The sequence below is a fragment of the Ochotona princeps genome, chromosome 12 (genome assembly GCF_030435755.1).
Source record: "Ochotona princeps isolate mOchPri1 chromosome 12, mOchPri1.hap1, whole genome shotgun sequence".
Taxonomy (NCBI): domain Eukaryota; kingdom Metazoa; phylum Chordata; class Mammalia; order Lagomorpha; family Ochotonidae; genus Ochotona; species Ochotona princeps.
Genome location: NC_080843.1, coordinates 64,445,528 through 64,466,205, shown reverse-complemented (window position 1 = coordinate 64,466,205; position 20,678 = coordinate 64,445,528). Strand labels below are relative to the sequence as shown.

General features: G+C 44.6%; 1 protein-coding gene across 11 annotated transcripts in view; it reads left to right on the top strand.

The window, feature by feature from the left end:
• The window catches only part of LOC101536302 (phospholipid-transporting ATPase IB), a 633,219-nt gene that overhangs the window by 388,024 nt on the left and 224,517 nt on the right, over nucleotides 1–20,678 (top strand). For all 11 annotated transcript variants that reach the window (XM_058670954.1, XM_058670952.1, XM_058670953.1 and 8 more), the window contains 2 exons: nucleotides 7,878–8,061; nucleotides 13,227–13,337. In XM_058670954.1, the coding sequence (XP_058526937.1) occupies nucleotides 7,878–8,061; nucleotides 13,227–13,337 (295 nt within the window). The remainder of the gene's footprint in view (nucleotides 1–7,877; nucleotides 8,062–13,226; nucleotides 13,338–20,678) is intronic.

The following is a 20,678-nucleotide window of genomic DNA, read 5'->3' as shown; positions in this document are numbered from 1 at the left end:
GCAACTGCTGCATTTAGGAGTGCCTTGGTTTGACATCCCAGCTCTGTCTCTTTGATGCCAGCTGCTTGTCAGTGTACACCTTGGGAAACAGCAGGTGCTGGCTGAAGCAGTTAGGTCCCTGATATCCACCCAGAATATTCACACTGAGTTCCTGCCTTCATCCTGGCCCAGCCTTGGCTGTTGCGTGTATTTGGGGAATAAACAAGTAGCTAGAAGATATCTGTTTATCATCCATCCATCCATCCATCCATCCATCCATCCATCCATCATCTAGCCCCCAAAGCAAGACATTAAAAATAAAGGAAAACCTTATATTTAACTCTGCTAACCCTTCCAAAAGGAGAGGCACAGTATCCTTTAAGATTCTGGCAAAAGACTAGTGAATGAAAACAATGCCTTATAAAGCTTTCATAAGGAAAGGAGAATGTTTTGTGGACCATTTTTTTTGTTTTGTCTGTGTGCATTTGGCAGTTTTAAATTATTTGCTTTTAAAATCAGCACTTTTTAGCGGAAACAACTGGATGAAAAATCTGTCACAGAATTTTGAGACTCACTGACAAAAAAAGATGCTGGCAAGACTGTTTTTTGAGGCAGAGTGAGCTGTGAGTGTTTATTAAAGAATCAAGACTATATTTAGTGAAGAGGTATATGTGTGCCTATTATTAAGATAATCAAACTCATATTATTAAATATTGAAAATGAATTAAATGAGCCCTTTACACTGCATGGCAGTGTTAATGCATACTGGCAGTAGTATATTTGTATCTTTTAAAAGATGTGTGTCTTAGGCCTGACACAATAACCTAGTGGCTGAAGTCCTTGCCTTGCATATGCTGGGATCCCAGTTCTAATCCCAACAGCCCTGCTTCCCATCCAGCTCCTTGCTTATAGCCTGGGAAGGCAGTCGAGGTTGGTCCAAAGCCTTGGGACCCTGCACCCGTGTGGGAGACCAGGATCAGTGCAGCTCTGGCCGTTGCAACTAGAGTGACCAGAGTGGGGCGTTGAAACAGTGGATAGAATATTTTTCTCTCTGTAAATCTATCTTTTCAAGAAAAATAAGTAATAGATCTAAAAAAAAAAAAAAACAGAAAAAAAGATGTGTCTTTCATTTTACTTTTGTGTGTGGAGTGTGAAGGAGAGTTAGAATTCTGTTTTTAAGGTTGGATTCTACCCTCAGAGTTACTCCCAGAACATGGAAACATTTAACTTCAGCATTTAAAAAAATAAGTACTTATTCCCTGTTGAAAGTTACTTTTGCACTTACAGTATGCTGTGGGGATTTTACCTTTCAGTAGTTTGCATTTAATGTATACCCAAATACATATGTTAAACTATCAAAATTACCATAGAACTGCAGTACCAAGATATCAGTAAGGCACCTGTCCACCTGCTGGGTCCTCTCCTTGGCTTTGCTGCTGCTTGTCCATCACCTGCTTGTCCATCACTATTTCTAAGAGGGAGGACTTCAGGGCTAAGACTGGCCACATACAGAAAGTGCTATCAAAACATGTGTTTTTCGGCTGTACCAAAATAAAGCCATCAGTGTATTCAGCTTCTTGGCTTAGTTGCTCCACAAATCCTAAAGTGATCTGTTTTTCACAAGGGTGGCCGGATTGCCTCGGGGCTCACAGCTACTGCATGGAAAATATGATCACTCATAACAAAATATAAGTTCATCATTTGATTGCATCAGAAAGTTGCATGCTTATTCTGTGAGGTAGCACTGAATCGTTCCTAACAGTTCAGAGGTACTGGCAAAGCACAGGATATGGTGATGGAATGTGACTGGAGACTTGAGTCATTGTGCCAAGAGGGAATTCCTGATAAGGGGCTTTAGATGTAAAGGCATTGTTTGGATGATTTGCATTGCCTAATGTTGTAGAGACTATTTGCTAAGCCTTGGTAAGCCACTATCTGTTAAGTCCTCCAAGTACTTATGCAAGATGATACGTGGGCACGAACAGTCGTAATCGTCAAAGCTCTGTAGGCTTTCATAGTCAGAAGCAAACAGGATACAGAGTAGGCTCATGTGTTAGACTTCTCAGGGGAGAGCCCTGTGGAAAGCCATGTGTCGGTAGGGGCTGTTACCAAGAAAATGTTTGAAAGGTTATTAGTAAAAAGAATCAAGACCATGTTGGTCAGCAAGTTTGCAGGTAGCATCTGTTCCTAACCATGGGATAAGTGGCATTTTTTTTGTCTCCCTTCCAGAAATCCTGTGCAAGTTCACATGCATGTGTCCAGTCATTTCTGTATTCCTTTCATTTGCCCCAGCTGAGAGTGTGAGCAACCTGCCACAATTACACATCAGGAATGTATTCCTGGGTCTGTTATCTAATTTTAGGACTGATGCTGCAATGTAGCATGTTAAGCCTTTGCCCATGGTGCTGGCAACCAGCCCTATGGGGACCATTTTGATTCCAGGTGCTCTGCTTCTGATCCAGTTCACTACTTACCACCTGGGAAAGCAGCAGAGGCTGGCACAAGTTTTTGGGCACCTGCACCCACATGCAAGACCCAGGAAAAGCTACCAGCTTCAGACCAGCCCACTTGTGGCCATTGTGGCCATTTGGAAAGGGAACCAGCAGATAGAAAATTCAGATAAATTAATGCATGATCATTAATACTTTAAGAGCAGTGTGTGTGTGTGTGTGTATGTGTGTGTGTTTTAATATTTATTTGAAAGAGCAACAGAAGCGAAGACAGAGATCTCCCTTCTGCCAGTTACTCCCTAGGTGACTGTCACAGGCCAGTCCCAAAGCCAGGATCCAAGAGCTTCACATAGGATAAGTTAAGGGGTCCAAACACCTGGGCCATTTTTCGTGTCTTTTTCCCAGGCCGTTAGCAGGGAGCTGGATTGGAAGTGGAACAACATAGACTCATACAAGTGCCTCTACTGGACGCCAGCTTTGCAAGCAGCAACTTCACTTGCTGTGCCACAGTATCATCCCCTTAAATATTATATTAATATTATAAAATCAGGATCTTGGGCCCGGCGGCGTGGCCTAGTGGCTAAAGTCCTCGTCTTGAAAGTGCCGGGATCCCATATGGGCGCCGGTTCTAATCCCGGCAGCTCCACTTCCCATCCAGCTCCCTGCTTGTGGCCTGGGAAAGCAGTTGAGGATGGCCCAATGCATTGGGACACTGCACCCATGTGGGAGGACCCGGAAGAGGTCCCAGGTTCCCGGCTTCGGATCGGCGCGCACCAGCCCGTTGCGGCTCACTTGAGGAGTGAAACATTGGACGGAAGATTTTCCTCTCTGTCTCTCCTCCTCTGTGTATATCTGACTTTGCAATAAAAATAAATCTTAAAAAAAAATAATAAAATAAAATCAGGATCTTATTTAAGTGTTGATATTTTAAATAACTTTTAAAAACACGTTTTTAAATTTGGGGGAGCATCTGTCTCATGAGACATTTCAGGATGCTTTTTTTTTAACCTTTCATAAGCAAAACTTATGAAACTCATTTTAGAATCTATTCTGTTAGCCAAAAAAGTAGATGCCTCTCCATTGATTTGGTTCTTTGTTTCGATAATTTTATTCATAGTATAGCAAAATAGGCTTTAGAAGTGTCCCAAGTACCTTCCTTGGCTCAGATGTGTACTGGAATTTTTATTTTATGGCTTGAGTAGGTTATATGTTGGAAATACTTATTAAGTGTGGCTTGCAATTCCAGGTTACAAATTAAGATTAAGAAATAACTGGTTTGTGCTTCATGATACTTGGCATACTAAAATACTGCACATGGCTGAAGTGTAATGGTGCCTATTCAGGTCTGTAGAAATTAGCTGTTTGACATCTGTTTTGAACCCCTAGTGTGTGCTGGAATTATGTTTTCTCAAGGCCTTACAGCTGGGGGCATAATAAATCCTTGATGAGAATTTCATGCTGCTATGACTTGCTTTATATGCCCTAGTCAAGTTTTCCCCTTTCTTTTGCTCTTTGGGAAAAGGCAGCTGTTGAATGTGCAGAGCATACTATGGAACTGAGACTTGGCTTACGGGGTTGCAGATCCCAGAGAGTGGCAAGCAGCAGGAGTTGTTTGACTTTGCTGCTCGTGTCCAGCTCATTACCTATCACAAACTCCCCCTCTAGCAAATCAACAAGCTGAACCTTCAGAAACTCCTTGGGTTTATCTGCTTTGCTTCTTAGGTGTTCCACCTTCCCCTTTCCCCAGACTCCCACAGTGCCTAGAAGGCACTAGAAGGCACTAGAAGGCCTAGAAGCCCACAGGGCTCCCCTTCCTTCCAGATCACTTCAGGTTTGCTGAGAGAGAAGCCAACTTGATTGGTTCCTTGATTGACACAGATACTCTTCAGCTTCTGGCCTGTCCAGTGTTATTTCCATTTCTGTCCCATGCCATCTGTAGAATAACACCCGTGTGTTCCGGAATGGACCCATTAGGGCAAGTCCAGCTCAGTGGGGAGTAAGTACACTCACAAGCATTGGCAGTATCATGAGGAGACGTGGTTAGTTCACGGATATCCAGGCTCTTTGGACTCACAGTGATTTTTGCCCCCTTTTTGTCTCAGTGCTTCTCTTACAAAGCTCCTAAGCCCAAAGGAAAGCTGAACAGCTTCTGACTAACCTAAAAAGTGTCTACATCCTGAGAGCATTGCAGACATTTGCTGCTGAAGGGGCAGGCACAGGCAGGAGTGCGAGATGGTCTTCGGAGAGTACCTGGATAATGAGTACTATCACAAAACTATGCTTAGGTTCCCATAATTGTTTGCACTGAAATAAATTTGCTGTTTATTTTCATTTTGGTGAGGTGTTTCAAGTAGCTTATTTTGTTTTCTTTTTTTGTTTGAAAGGCACATTTAGAGAGATCTTCTATCCCACTGGTTCATTCCCTAAATTGCCACAGTGGCCATAGCTGGGTTGATCCAAAGTCAGGAGTTGGGAACTTCTGGCTCTCCAACATGGGTGCAGGATCCCAAGGACTGCTGCTTTTTCAGGCCATAAACATGGAAATGGGTTGGATGTAGAGCAGCAGTACTGGAACCATCACTCGTGGGATATCTGTGCCACTAGTGGAAGAGTAGCCCCTGTGACACGTTGCCTGCCCTCTGAAGTAGCTTCTTATTTGAAGGAAATGATTCTTGTTTCTTTCCTTGAATAATCATCACCATTTGCCAGTGGAATGTCGTCACATGCCTGCTGAACTCTGCACAGGTTCTCAGACTTCACTGTAATAATACATTTTGCCTCCTTCATTTCCTCTTCCACATTGATTTTCATTGGCTTTTTAGTCATCGCAACCACAATATCTCAGTTTCACAAAGCTATATTGTGATCTGATACTGAAGCTGCAAGCTAATTCTAGCTAGGATTTGGCACTATTACTTGAAAATCTTGCTGCAGTTCCCTTGAAGATTTAGCATTTCCTTGTGTGGCACCTTCACGTACTGCTTGGGAGCCAAGAGTCACATGGCATGCAATTTTCAGATGTGTCTGAGTTTCTTGTTCAACAATTGAGGTTTGGCAGGTAGCCCACATTAGGTGGGAAGGAGATAGCATTTGTTTCTCATCTGCTGTGATTTCATATTAATGCATCTTGCGAAATGGGTGGTTCTCATTTTCCCCATCCTGTTTATGACAAGTCGGGGACCTGTAGAATTCGTTTCCTTGCATAAATGGAAAATCTCATGTTTGAGAATTTAGCTCTGAATTCCATGTGGTTCTGTTCCTACTGTATTTGATCTTTAATTCTGTTGAGGTCAAAAATTGAAAATCACCTTTGTGTAGCAAATTAGGATTTGCATATGCAATATGTTCAGCCTTTGGCCTCTGAAAAGCAATTGCACAAAGTTGGGACAGTCACCGCTTAATATTTTTGTATGAGAAAATTGCTTATGTAATGACAGCTAGAGTCTATGATCATCAGTAGTAAGGCTTCGTGTCACTTCATTTTAAGCTGCATTATGACATGCCAAGTGTCAACTACCGGGGAAATGGTGATCCTCTTCTGTTGTGTTCCCGGCTGCCTGGGAGAACATCCTGGGAGGCTGCTTTTTAAGTTGGGAAGCATGCCTGTAAAATCATGTTTGAAAGCTGAGACCATATAGCCAGAAGAAACAGAGCTTGAATTGGAAGGGTGTGACAGGTGTCTTTGTATTTCAGCATTCCAAAAATTTGAAAGAGGAAGTTACACTTGTTCTGCTGTAGCCAAAGGATGGATTAGTACTGTGGAGTAAATTTAGTGGCAATACAAACTGGTAGTTGTTGTACCCATTCTAGGAGGCAGCAAATTCATGTCATTGCAGAAAATTATAAAAGTGACACGATCGAACAGCGTGTCTTCTAACCCCGCTTGAGCCTAAGATTGTGTTTTCATAGCTTTCTGGTTTATCTTTGTTGATGAATACAGCAAGGACTGTGGCCTGTATTCAGTTCACTCACCAACACATTTCTTTCTAGACTTAGTAATTTAAATGTCAAGTAACATCTAAGTGTTCCGCTGGGAACTGAAATCTTCATCTGAGAGATGCAGAGAATGGGACACAGATATCCTGTCTGCGGGTTCGCTCTGTAAACACCACAGCTTGAGCTGAGCAAGGCCAAATGCAGTGTCAAGAACGCCACACAAGGGGTCTCCAGTTGGTAGAGACATGGCGAGTGAGCCATCACCTGCTGCTTCTCACGGTGCCCGTCAGCAGGAGGCTGGAGTTAGAAGCAGAGCCAGGACTTGAACCCAGGCCTGCTGAGGAGGGATGTGAGCATCCGAACTGGGGGCTGACCCAGCAAAGCCGAACACCCACCAGGAGCAAAGCATCTTTGTGGGTGGAAGACATGGAACCAGGTCGTAATTCTTACTGGGAAAATCTTCCCCGGTTTACAAGTTAAGTTCAAATGTAGGTATAGTCTGCCTTCTGCTGGGAAACCTGGAAAAGCTTTTTAACTTTGTGTTTGCTCCATGTGTGTATGTGTCGGTGTTCATGTGTTTCTAAGCAATTGAAGAATTGACCTATAAATGTCTCAAATCAACCATCAGTGTACCAATTCAAAATCTGAAATAAATCAACTCTGACTCCAGTTGATTTTCTTAGGTTGCTGTATTGTCTACATAAACACGTGACTGTAATTAACGTGACCATGTCTTGGAGCCTCTAGCTGAGAAGAGGATATGTGAAAGCTTTCCTAACTCCTTCCAGTCTTAGTGGGAACAACGCTTTTGCTTTCCTCTTGTCCGCCCTCCTGGGCTGTGCTCCAGCACAGTTCGGCTGTGGTAGACCTTTTGTTTCAAGACTCCCATTCTGCAGTCCTTCTGCTGTGGCCGCCCTTCAAGTGCATCTCCATCTCTGGGATGGAGAAGAAGTCTTTTTCTTCCCCCTTCTCTGGCCTTTTCTCCTGCCTTTTCTCAGATCCTGCCAGTTTTCTTTCCCTTCTGTGAAAGCAGATTTTACAGAAAATTCCCTTGCCAGTCAGTCGTAGGTTGTGTATACTGTATAGCAAAGCAAAAAAAAAAAAAAAAAAAAAAAAGAAAGAAAGAAAAAGAAAATAGTGTTCTGATTTATTGGGAAGGCATTTCCAAAGGCCTCTGCAGCCAGCTTAACGGCCTTTATCGTTCAGCAGGGCACATGCACCCCTAAAGAGCAGCTTGCCTGCTTCCCGCTGAGCGTGGTGATTACGGAGACGCTGTGTTTTAAGTTAGTTTTGAGTTGTGTATTTCATCTGTGAAGCTGGCAGACACTTAAAAGCCACAAGCTACTGGTTTTTGAAAGCTTCTCTGAACATGAGCATAAAATGTATGTATTGGATTTGGAGGTTGTCCAATAACTGCCCTTTTAATGCAGCTGAATGTAGATTACAGCTGTTTGCCTTGGAAAGCCATGTCTGCTCATAATCTCTCTCTCTCTTTCTCTCTTCTGTCCTCAGAGTGTCTCCTCTGCAGAAATCCGAGATAGTAGACGTGGTGAAGAAGCGGGTGAAGGCCATCACCCTGGCCATTGGGGATGGAGCTAATGATGTGGGGATGATTCAGACAGCCCACGTGGGAGTGGGCATCAGTGGCAATGAGGGCATGCAAGCCACCAACAATTCGGACTACGCCATTGCACAGGTCAGTTGCATGGGTGACCAGTTGTCCTGTCCAGGTGTCCACCACAGCAGCTGGCTTTCAGAGCCTAGCGCTTGACAGACAGTGCAGCCCCCAAGAACTCCTCTGCCCCTTTGGAGGTCACCATGTGCATGAAACTGCCAGCGTATTCAGATTTCTCAGTCATTTTGATCTTGCACAATGTGGAGGCCCTGTCCTGTTGATCAGGTTTCTCTTAACCAGCTGTGGGGCTAGTGACACTGCGGTGTCAGCAGGAGAGATTCCCTTCCTGACAGATAGGTCTCTGGTCCTGCTAAAAATAACTTCTCACCCTCCAGTCTGACAGTGGCTGTGTGTGTTTTCCCAGTGTCTCACCTACTGAGGCACAGTTGTGTTGCAAAAGCCTGTGTTCTGTCAGCCCTTCCTGGGATCCCTCCTGTCCCACCAGGCATTGGACATACCTTGGCATTTGGCCTAGTGCTTAGGAGGTCCACATCCTGTCTTGGAGTGTCTGGATTCAGTGTCAACCTCCAGCTCCTTACCCCAGCTTCCTGCTAATACAGAGGTAGCCTGGCCAGGGCAATTGGGGATTGAATTAGTGTGGGGCAAGAGTGGGTCTCTGCATCCCTGTCTCAAATAAAAGAGTGAAGAAGAGAAAGAAGGAGGGAAAAAGAAGAGGAAGAAAGAATGCTTCATGGAAAGGCAATTATTTAGCCCTGCCCCATCTCTAGTGGGCACTGGATACTGCCAGGCCTCCTGCTGCAAGATGCCTTGCTCAGAGCTTGAGACAGGTTTGGGCCACAGTGTTCCGGTGGTCAGTAGCAAGCAACCTCCTGGAGTCAGGCCAGGCTCATTCTTCTCCTCTCCTCTCTGAGCTGAGCTTGTCATCATCCGTGGAGGCTCCTGATGTATTTCATGCTTACTGCTCAGATGGCTTCAGGGTGAAAGTAATATCTGGTCCTTAATGACAGCCTACAAGGTAAAGGAAAATAGCCCACTCCTGTCCCCTTGGTGCATGATAAGACCATTTGGGCTACTGAATCATCCAGAAATAGAGCTATCACAGTGAACAGAGAGCCATTCCTGCTGTCCCCAGTTGGCAACAGTGTGAGACAAAATGCCTTCCCATTCACAAAGCGACTTTGTCCATGTGTTTCTGTGTGACTCTGGCTTTAAAAGAACGCTAAAATTAACATTATTATGGAAACAAGGCATTGTGGCTTTGTCCTCATTCAAGCTAAAGTAAGAGACTGCTTACAAAATGCTGCGAGTGAGCTTCCCGCAGTCTCAGGGTTGCCCCCTGGTTCTCTGCAGGCCTGGACTTCCCTTCCCCAAAGCAGGCTCTGTGTTGGATCACCTCTCAACTTCCTTCACCACTCTCAATTCTGCAAATGTAGGGAGGAATTACAAACTCCGGGGAGGAATTACAAAGTCCGTGTGGCTCTGAAAAGTGCATGAAATCAACCTTGGTCTTTGGTTGACTTCAAATAAATACGGACAATTCCTGAAGTAGATAAAAGGAGGAATTCTGACCTGACAGAGGTGGGATAATCAGGGTCTGTCTGCATCAGGTCACCTGTCATGGGTCTGATTGAGCCCCATGAATGAACTTGGGGGGCTGGCCCTGCACACCTGCCCGTCTGCTTTCCCAAGTCCACTGCTCCAAGGCCCATGGGACTTGAGCTTCCTGTGGTCTATCCACAACTGTAGATGTTATACACCCCAGAATTATTAAATACTTGAGTTATAACATCACAGGGCTGAAGGGGATCTTAAGAGGTTTCCTAGGAGTTCCAGGAAAATATTTGTCTTTTTCTTTAAAATGTCTAGGGAATGGAGACTCCATGACCCGCTTTATTGAAACTGCATATTTTAATAAGATGTACAGTGCGAAGCCATTGCTGTCTTCCAGTTCAATCTGCAGCGGAGAAGGGTGGAGCAGGGAGAAGGCCCTCATAACCCCATTGCAGGGGCTTTCTTGTCCCTTCAGGGAAATAGTTGCCTCTACCCAGGGAACTGTTGTTGGCTGGGTGTGTCTGTGAGACCTTGTGTCTCCTGTCCATGAACCCAAGACAAGGCTGCTGTCACTCCAGGGCCCTATGTGCGCCATCCTGACACCCTCCCCCCCCCCCCACTCCCCAAGGCTCCCCGGAAACAGTCTCTCTCTCATTCACTGCACTGGGAATGTCACAATGGGATAGGCTCCTCTGCTTCTGCTGCAGTGACAGACTGCTCTGGTTGACATGCACTGTACCTTTTAATGTTTTGTTTTTAAGATTTATTTATTTTTATTTGAAAGAGAGACAGAAAATTCCTTCATCCACTGGTTCACTCCCCAAATGGCTACCTTGGCCGGAGCTGGGCTCCCAAGCAGTGCTTTGCAAAGGAGGAAGATACAGAGCTCCAAGACATGTTCTTGGGAAAGTTGTATGCACAGCTCTTGTTCTGTTTCTTCCCTGGCTGCATCTCATGCAAGGAGACTTCAGAAAACCCATGCCAAAATGAATTTTAAAGGCTACATTTATTTTGGTTGCAAAGGATTTTTGGAATCCACACATAGTTGTTATTTTTTTTTTTCCATAGTAGGCATTTGCCATGAATGCTTTCAAGACTCCCTCATATGCATGGGTTTTAAAAAAATTTTAACCAGAATAAATTCATCTTTTAAATCAGGGCTGGGACACATGTGGCCCATGGGCCATATAAAGCCTGTGAAATCATTTGGTGTGGCTCTGCCAAGGCAATGTCAGGTGGGACTTGAAATTCAATAAATCTATAGCAGGCTAATGTTTAAGTTGATAATTTTGTATGGGCCATGAATGATATCATAAATATCCAAATGGCCCTTGGCAGAAAAAAAGGGTTCCCCACTCCTGTTTGAAATCCATACGCCTTTCCAAGTTCCCTCATGCCTTTATTGGGGCTGCATGGGGACTGACAGCTGCCATCTGTTTGGCTGCCCTGCGCTGGCCAGTCTTGGCTGCCTCTGATGGTGTTTGATTGCTGTGCCTGTAGCCCTCAGCTTCCTATTCTACTCAGGAGAGAATTCCTCCTGCACCCTGCCTTCTGAATGTTCTCTGAATGGCCTCATGAAGACAGCATTGTGATTTAGGATATACATTTTTAGTTCCTGAAAACAAATCATTCTAGCGCTCCATTTGAGGAATCAGGATGACTCCAACAGATGTTCTGTTGTGCCCCTTGAAGTGAAACTTCAGGGGGTCCAGGTCAAATGCAAGCTTCCTTTTTATTTGGTGAGTGAGTTATTTTATGATTCCCCATTCCTCTTGAGAATCCTTAATGAGCCTTTATGGGGAGTTTGATTTTTCCATCTGCCCCCACTCCCGCCATTTTGAAGTTGTTCTTTAGATTTCCAGGATATGCAGGAACCCACATGCCTCCCCCTCCACCCCCGCCCTGGTCTCCTTTAGGAAGTCACTGAGACAGGGATGCCATGCCCTTCCTCAGTGTTGGTGGGAATGATTGAGCCCACTGTTCTGGAAAAGGGAACATTTTAAAATAAAAATGTCACACTGGTAGTCATAGTCTTGCTAAGTTTAATTTTAAAAGTCACCTGAAATGTGCAGGAAATTTACAGTAGCACAATTCTCAGGGTTTGGGGATCCACTCGGTGCGGCCTGATTGTCATGCCTCAAGGCATAATGGAGTTAAAGCCGTGGCTTTCCCAGCCGCAGGAAGGAGCACTTGCCAGTACCATAACTGGGAACAGTGGGCGACACTGTGTTAGGCCTTTGCTCCGACAAGGTAACTGAGGCTGGGTATTTTGTCAAGGAGGGAGGTTTCATGGTTTTGGAGGTCCGAGAGCATTCTGTTGGCATCTGCTGCTGCTAGTGAAGGCCTTCTGACTTGATTTCAAAGACGGCTGATGGTGTGATGGTGGGAATGCTCTAGAGAGAGGGGGTCAAGTGGCATGACTGAAAGTCAGAGAGCGAGGAAGGTCCTGGTCTGCTCTTCTAGAATCTTCTCCTAGGAGCAACCTGAGGTCCCAGGAGGGTAGTTCCTCCCAAGTTCAGCACTCCCAGGGATCCCACTGTCTTCCACTAGGCCCTACCTATTACGGGTCCCATCAGTGAGCATCAGGCCTCTAACACACACAAGCCCGCAGAGATAAACACCAGGCAAGGGGAATCTCAACCAAGTGTAAGGCAAGCTGAATGTAGAGAAGCTATGAACTTAAATAGGATTTTCCCTAAAGTGTGGCACGCACACACACACACCCTCGTCTCACTTCCCTCCCTCCTGCTCAAGAGTCAGGCTTTGGGGAATCTTTGAGAAATCAGATGCAGGAGGGCAGACCTGGTTTAAGGGGAGGCAAAGATGATGGACCGTGAGAGGGCCCTCCTGCCCCTAATGGATCCCTGTGCTTTGCTGGACTGTTGCCGACTCCTGTCTCAGCGGCCATCCCTGCACCGTCAGCTCCGTTCTTGACTGCACAGCGTCCTGACTGGAAGTGCAAGGGCAATGTGTGTGTGTGTGTGTTGCACAAGCACTTGGTGTGAATGTGCAGGAGCCTTTTTAAAACAAGGATACGATGGGTCTGTCATGGTGGTGCAGCAGGCGCATCACCTACACTGTGACGTCAGCATCCCATATGGGTGCCAGTTCATATCCTGGTTGCTCCATTTCAGATCTAGCTCTCTGCTTATGGGCTCGGAAAGCAGCCGAGGGTGACCTAAGTCCTTAGGACCCTGCACCCATGTAGGAGACCCAGAAAGAAGCTCCTGGCTCCCAGCTTCAGATCTGCTCAGCTCTGGCCATTCCAGCTATTTGGGGAGTTAATCTGTGGGTAGAAGGCCTTCTTCTGTGTGTATGATCTGCTTTTCAAATAAAAAAGCAATTTTTTTTAATAAAGCAAGTGACTGCCAATTGCTCCTGTTTTCTGTAATAAAACCTGGGCTTATATAAACTGTTTGTTTCCCACTGCATTTTTCTCCCAATTCAGGTAGTCATCTTCTCTTAATTATGAGGACTCTAAAAACAGCATTGACTTACATGAAATTGTATTATTGCGAGAGTGGGTAACAATTAGAAGTGCAGCAGAACTTTAGAGGAAATAATAACTAGTGCCCTGATTGTTATTGTCTTGGGAATGGCTTCCTCTCCCTAACTGGGAGGACATTTGTCTGTCAGTGCCAGGCTCTTCAGAACTTGTGGTTTTCCCGTTTCAGTTTTCCTACTTGGAGAAGCTTTTGCTGGTTCATGGAGCCTGGAGCTACAACCGTGTGACCAAGTGCATCCTGTACTGTTTCTACAAGAATGTGGTCCTGTACATCATTGAGGTGAGCACGTCCCTTACGTCCTCAAGGAAGAAGGTCCTTTTCAGAGGGCGTAGGTGGGTGTTAAAAGTCACCCCAAGTGGGGTTTTGTTCATGGAAAGTTCCACACATGATGCCACGGTGGTTTGCATAAACCTGGGTCCTGCGTAACCTTGCTTTGACACTGGACGTGAGATCCCAGGCCAGAGCCTCCTGGTGCATGACTGCAGGCAGGAGCTTCCTGCAGCCTTTTTTACCTGACCGCCTGTGCCTTCCCCCACCCTCTCCATGTTTGTGTTCCCTGGTCCCTACATCATGTTGTGTCTCATTGGGCAGAGTACAATGTTGCTGGCTGCACATCCCTCTCTTCTGGGCCTGTTTAAAGCCTGGGTAGCAGGTGTCCTTACGTTTCATGGTGGGCAATGAGATATTTCTAGGCAGCATAGTCAGTGTTTTATTTCCTTAATCCGTAGGGTCTGATGTCTGCCTCTAGCTCTCATGAAATCTGTAAGTCTTCTGAACACGCATCCACTGCCTCTAGGCTTGTAGGGGACAGGTGCAGGAATGAGTGACAGAGTGAAATAAAGAAGCAATATAATTTAGAATATTATATGAGCACCTATTCTATTGTCCAGCAGTTTTCCAAGATGCGGATTCAGTTAGTAAACAAACCTACTTGTTCCAGTGAGGGGCCCAGGAAACTGTGTAAAAATCTTTTGGAATTGGGTGCCAGTGGGTACCAATGGGCGCACAGTAGCCCTCATTAGTCCTTGGGAAGGACAGCTATCAAGGCGTGGCTTTGGGTGACCCACTTGATAATTAGATTTCCCCACGTGTTTAGAGGAGGCAGGCTATCACCTTATGGTGGAAAAGAAAAACTGTATTGCTTATGGTGTCTTAGTATCTCATTGTGGCATTATCTTACGTTTGATTTCTTAGCTCTTAATGAAAATAATAACCAAGGCAAGGATCAGCTTTTTCTGATATAATCTCCTAAGATGCTTTTTTCAGGTCATTTAACATGTGGCTTGCTCTCGTGCCTGGGACACACCACTTCCTTACCAGGTTGTCTGATCTTTCCTGTTGAATTATGCAAGTCACACATTCAGATTCATGTTTGTTGGCTGGTAACTAAATCAGTGATGGTTTTCCCAAGTTGTACAGCCCTTTTCTAAAAAAAAAAATCATTTATTTAAAAATCAGAATTACAGAGAGAGGGAGACACATGCACACAAAAAGAGGGGGAGAGGGGTTATCTTCCATCTGCTGGTTCACTCTCCTGGAAGCTAAAGCCAGGGCCGAGTCATGAAGAAGTAAGGAACCAGGACTTTCTTCTGGACATGCCACATGGGTAGCAGGAACCCAAGGACTGGGACCATCTTCTACTACTTTTCCTAGGCCATCAGCATCTTTGCTGGGTTAGAAGTGGAGCAACCTGGACTCGAATCAGTGCCCATAAGGGATGCCGGCATCACAGATGGTGGTATTTACCCACTACACCACAGCAGATTGTTTACTATACAGAGCTACCCAGCCAAAAGGATAAACAGAGCCAAATGGAGCCTTTGCTTCTCTGCCCCTCAAGGTGCTTGACGCCTGCCTGGAAACAGTGTGTTTTTCTGATGTGCACAGAAGGCAGCCTCGTGAGGATGTGTCCCGGCATGCAGCTGTGCAGGGAGCAGGCCCCTTCCTTAAGCACACAGAGGCTCCTGGCCAGCCGGGGAGCGGCTTTGGTTCTTCAGGAATGTTGGAGGCAGTCACAAGAGACCTGGTTTAAATCGTGGAAGTTGGCCTCCTGTTGCTTGTATTAAACAAAGAACTATTATTTCTCTATAAAGAAACTAGGGAGCAGAGCCTTGAGAGATTTGGAGATGCGTTTGTCCTTTGCTCAGTGTAGTGAGGGTAAAGCCAGCCATCTTTCAGCAGCCTCCATAACCTTTCTGCTTGTCTTATGCTGTGATAGTCAACTCCTTGCTTATTTGAAGACCTCATGGATATTAGGGGGAGAGATGTTGAAATTTCTGTCCTCTGTACAATTTCTTTGTGGCAGTTTAAGATATTTGTTCCCTTCCTCCTCCTGCCCCACCCTTTTTCTTTATCCCTGATGGGAGTCACTGGTAAGTGTCACTTGGGGTCTTAGATAAGGGGGTGCAGAGATGTCTGGTCCTAGGTGCCATCCCAGGCGTCCAGCGTTGTGTAATCCTGTAGTTATTGGCTTCACAAGGCTGCTTAATGATCTGGTTTTCCTCACCATCAGCGAATTGCAGATAGTCTAGACTCCTTATCGAGGGGTCTGTGCAGAGTGCCCAGCCCCTTCTGTCGCCACGGCATCGCGGGGGCCCTGCTGAGTCATTTACAGATATGCTCATGCTATTTCTTCCAAGCCCCACGTAGGCTGAGGCTGAAGGCGCACAGTGTTAGCCTGTCTGGAAAGCTGTACTTGGAACAAGGTCCTGAAAGGGCCCGGTGAGTCGCTCAGATGTTTTTCACAGCGGGAGTGGAGCCGTTGTTCAGTGGCCTCCTAGGAATGACTTTTTAGTATTTATCAAGTTAACCATTGCAAACCCTCTCTGCCAGCCTGAGCTCAGTTTTCCTTTAAGCCTAAGAGATATTAGTTTGAAAACTCAGAGAATAAGATCCTTGATGGAGCCCAGATGGTTAGGTCGTTACTTAGTGTCTAAGATTGCCAGGGTATTTCCTTGGCATCCGTGTGCACTTCAAATAGGAAAGTCCTACTTGCCTGCTGTTTTACTGTGTTCTGAACTGCAAGATCAAAGGTTCTTGTCAGTGGACTTGCTGTCTTGCAAAGAATATTTCGTTCCAAAGGTAGCCTTATAATCAATTACTTATGCCAGAGCAAGTTGTAATGACAATGAATTAATATAGGAGAACAAACTAAATGTGTTACTTATTTGTCTTAGCATGTTTTCTTGTAACTGAGAGATCCTTTGCGGTCTCATCTCAAATGTCCTCTGATATTTAAAAATAAGTGTCCAGGGACCCGTGTTGCAGCATAGTGGGTTAACATCGCTACTTGCAAGACCAGCATCCCATTTGGGCACCTATTTGTGTCCTGGTTGCTCCACTCCGATCCAGCTCCCTACTGATGGCCTGGGAAAGAAAAAAAAATGCCCTAAGTGCTTGGACCTCTGCCATCAATATGGAAGACCCAGAAGAAGCTTCTGGCCTCTGGCATTTGTGGCCATTTGGGAAGTGAACTAATGGATGGAAGATTCTCTTTCTTTTTCTCTCTCTGCCTGCCTCCTTCCTCCTTCCTTCTCCCTCTCTAATTCTGCCTTTCAAATAAATAGTCTTTAATTTGAGAAACTGTTTTTGAATTAAATACACATATGTACACACACATGTGCACATACAGATTTTATGACCTTAGCCTGTTTTATGAGGATCATTTTATACAGTTTAGATTACTAGTGAAGAGCTGCATACCTGCGATGTAATATGTTTTTCTCACTTGGTATCCTAGCCTGTAATGGTGAATTTCTGGTCAGTGAACACATGGGTGTGTTCCCCTTGCCATATGGAACTGACTGAAAGTTCCTTCCCCTCCCACCTCCACCCGCTGTTGTGTATTCTCTGCCCTGATGTTCTACTAACAGAAATATTTGAGTGTGCCAACAGATGGCTGTTTTCAGATGAAGGTCTCCAGGCCAGACAACGCTCTACATTCACTGTTTCTGTTCCTATTCCGCAGTGTGCTTTGCAGGTCTTCCCTTGGTACTGCATAGAGGTTGTGCTGCAGTTCACAGTGTGATTTTCTGCAAACTGCTCAACAACTTCCTGCATTGAGAAACATCCACATCATCTCCAGCTTCACCCACAAGGAGGAATAATAGCCTTCCTTCTATTCCGATCATGTGTGCTCCACCAAAAGGCTACTGATTTAATTTGAACATTTTCACCATAGTGCCTTGAACATGCTCAATTTACATATATATATATACATACACTTATGTGTGTGTATATATATATATATATATTTGTAACATAGACTCTTTGTTGCTGAGAGGTTTCACGTAATACTTGCTGTGGGTACTACATACATTCCATTCAGGCCATAGTAGTCATTGCTACAAGTAATTAAAAAAAGAGCAACCCAGTGGGAACAGCACAGCTTGGTTTTATGATGACCCTGTGCATAACGAGCTTTGTCCCCATCCTCACTGGGGCAGCATTGATGTACAGTTTTACCTGGGCAGAGAAAAGCCACTAGTGAGGTGTCCTCACTCGTCTCTAATGCAGGTAGTAGAAGATGGCTGAAAATGACCTCTGATCCTTTCTAGGGTTTGGGCAGATTTGTTTTTAAGTGTTGGCCATGAGTGAATGGGTGAATGTCACACTGGCTTCAAGCCCTTCAAGGGTGTCCTGCTGTTTCTGATTGGATCCCATCTCTCTGCCCACCTGCTACTTTGTGGCCTGGGTCCCAATCCACAGCAGCTTCATGTAGTAATGCTGCTTCCACTCTATTTTGTTTGTTTTATTATTGAAACTTAATTAACATACGGCAACATGGACCTTTCTTTATGAGGAAAACTGGACTTTTCATAAGAAACCAAAACTGGCAGTTCTCTGTGTGCGTCCCACAGACGATTACAAGAACATCATTCCCAGCTTTGGGCGTGGCCATTGCTGAGGGTGGCACAAGGATGTGAATGGGCTGGAGCCGTAGTCCAAGCGTGAATCACTGGAAACATGCTCTTGTCTGAGGCGAGGGTGATAGAGTTTGTGTGCTATATTCTTTAGTTTTATTTATAAAGCACAAGCAAAAAAAAAGAGAGAGAAAGAATTCCACAAACTTTTTGTGCTTTCATCACCTAAAGAAACACAAAGTTTGAAGGCAGGTGGTATGCTTTGGGGAGCTCAGTGAAAGTTTGCAAACTAAATTTTACCCGTAGTTTGTTTTCTATTAATCCATTACATGCTCAATTTCATGGCCCTAGCCAGATGTACTTCCATTTTCAGAGGTAAAATCTTGTGTTGGGCTGGAATTCCCAGGTCTCCCGGTCCATGCAGAGGGACTCCTGACAGCCAGTAAGAGAGGAGTACCTTCCCTGTGTGCCTGGGGTGCGGGTAGGTGTGACATAGCAATGGGAATCAGATCAGCAAAGTCAAGGAGATCAGGTGGGTGGACGTGGTGTGAGTCGATCTGAACACCTTTGACAGGAGTTGTGTTGCTGTGGGAAAAATAATTTTGGAAAATCCGCCTGTCAATATGTTAGGTAGATAGTCATAAGCTGGAAACTTAAAATGTCATTTCAAGTCTGGAACATTAATCATGATCATTGTACATAATTTATAAGCAGAAAGCAAAGACTGATTTTTCAAAGTTGTTTGATTTTGACAGTGAACAGAATTTCCTTAAATGCCAGGATTAAGGCAGAAGAAAGTAGGGAAATAGTCCTAAAAACTTTTGAAATCCCCCTGATGACATCACTAAAGGAGGAAACATGAATAACCTATTTTAGTTTCTAAGTTATTTAACAGACTACCAGGGATGTTCAGAAGCCTGTGAAAAAATTTAGAAAGCTTTTTTTGGAGTGGTGCAAAACAAACTTAAATGAATGCAGTTTTTTTTCAACATCTGCATTTTCGTGAACTTGCAAGCTCCTCTGTAGAAGTGAGTTCTTCTGAGTTTCCTCACTAGGTTCTGCAGCATTTTAATCATTTACTAGGTGTTCATTTGTCCGTGTGCTTTTGGGACTTCTGAGAAGGGATAATTTGGGGTAGAAAAAAAATGAGCAGTAGCAAATTCAAAAGAGAAAAGTACTAGGAACATTAGTTGAATTTAACCTGTACTAAAAAAACTGTTATGGAGCTTGTACATTTCAGTACCAAGCAATGAAGACGTGCCAGATTACCTTTGAAATAGACATGAGACTTCAAAATTATGATGATGGCCAGTTGTCAGTTTCTCACAAAAAAGAATAACGATAGCATATGGATATTGATGGCAAAATGAAGATTACATACTCCTTTGGGTATCTTTTTTTATTTTTGGCAACACATAAATGAAATTTTAATGTTTTCTTTCATTAAATAGGTATAGGATAAATGCCAGGAAATGGGACACATATTTAGTGTGGAGGCCTGGAAATGTTATCAGTGAGTGAAAGAAAATAAAGCTTCCAGAGGCTATAGCAATTGTGGGAACATATGAAAACTAGCCAACAAATTTAATTGCCGACTAGTTAAGATTTGTCAATACCTGACCGAACCCGGCACGGTAGCCTAGCAGCTAAAGTCCTCGCCTTTAACAGGCCGGGATCCCATATTGGGTGCCAGTTCTAATGCGGCAGCTCCACTTTCCATCCAGCTCCCTGCTTGTGGCCTGGGAAAGCCGTCGAGGACAGCCTAAAGGCTTGGAATCCTGCACCCATGTGGGAGACCTGGGAGAGACTCGGGGCTCCTGGTTTCGGATCAGCACAGCTCTGACCATTGCGGCTGCTTGGGGAGTGATTCGTCGGAAGGAAGATTTTCCTTTCTGTCTTTCTTCCTCTCTGTATATCTCACTTTCCAGTAAAAAAAAAAAAGAGAGAGAGAGAGAGAGATTAGTCAGTACCAGACCAGCTTAAAATAAGGAAATAAAGGAAAAATCTCTTGTCTGTAACACTGCAGAATACGAAAGAGACTTCCCAGCATTTTCTGTGTCTTCAGATTTAAAAGGTAAAGTGACTTATGGTGCATGTGGAAGATGTCATTCTAACCCCACATCTCTCAGTAGATGAGGACTTTGAGTTTTCTTTTCTTTTTTTCTGAAAACATATGCACATTCCCTTTAGCTGTTTTACGACTTTGAAAAGTCTCTGACTTTGGGGTAGATTTTGATTTAAATGTTGGAATTCATCGAGAATAGATGTCTTAAGCTATGATCAAAAACTCAATCAATGACTTTTTCCTCCCCGTGGATCTGATGCATGCCTTAGCTAAACTTGGAGAAGATATGTTTCATTCTTGGCACACAAAAATATCATTGTTGTAAAAGGCAAAATTCCTGAGAACCAATCTTTCCTGCTCTGGCAGGTGCACCTGCCTTAGGAGAGGTGGCTTTGCGTTTCCTAGTGCAGACTCTGCCTCTCAGGGGCTACCCTAGCTGCTGTGCATTCAATGGTAACATACTGATAGTTTAAAGACCAAGGGAGAGAATACAGTCCACACGTGGGCATTACTGCAAAGGCCGTGACCTTGTCAAGTATAAAACCAGCCATTTGCTATTAAAAGCTATAATCAAGTGCTTACTCCTTACTGTATGGCAATCAAAATGCTAAGACCGAGATTATCAAAGACCACCTCTGCCCCCCCCCACCAGAGTTCCCAAATAGTGGAGCACGGGGAGAGGGGAGTACAGTT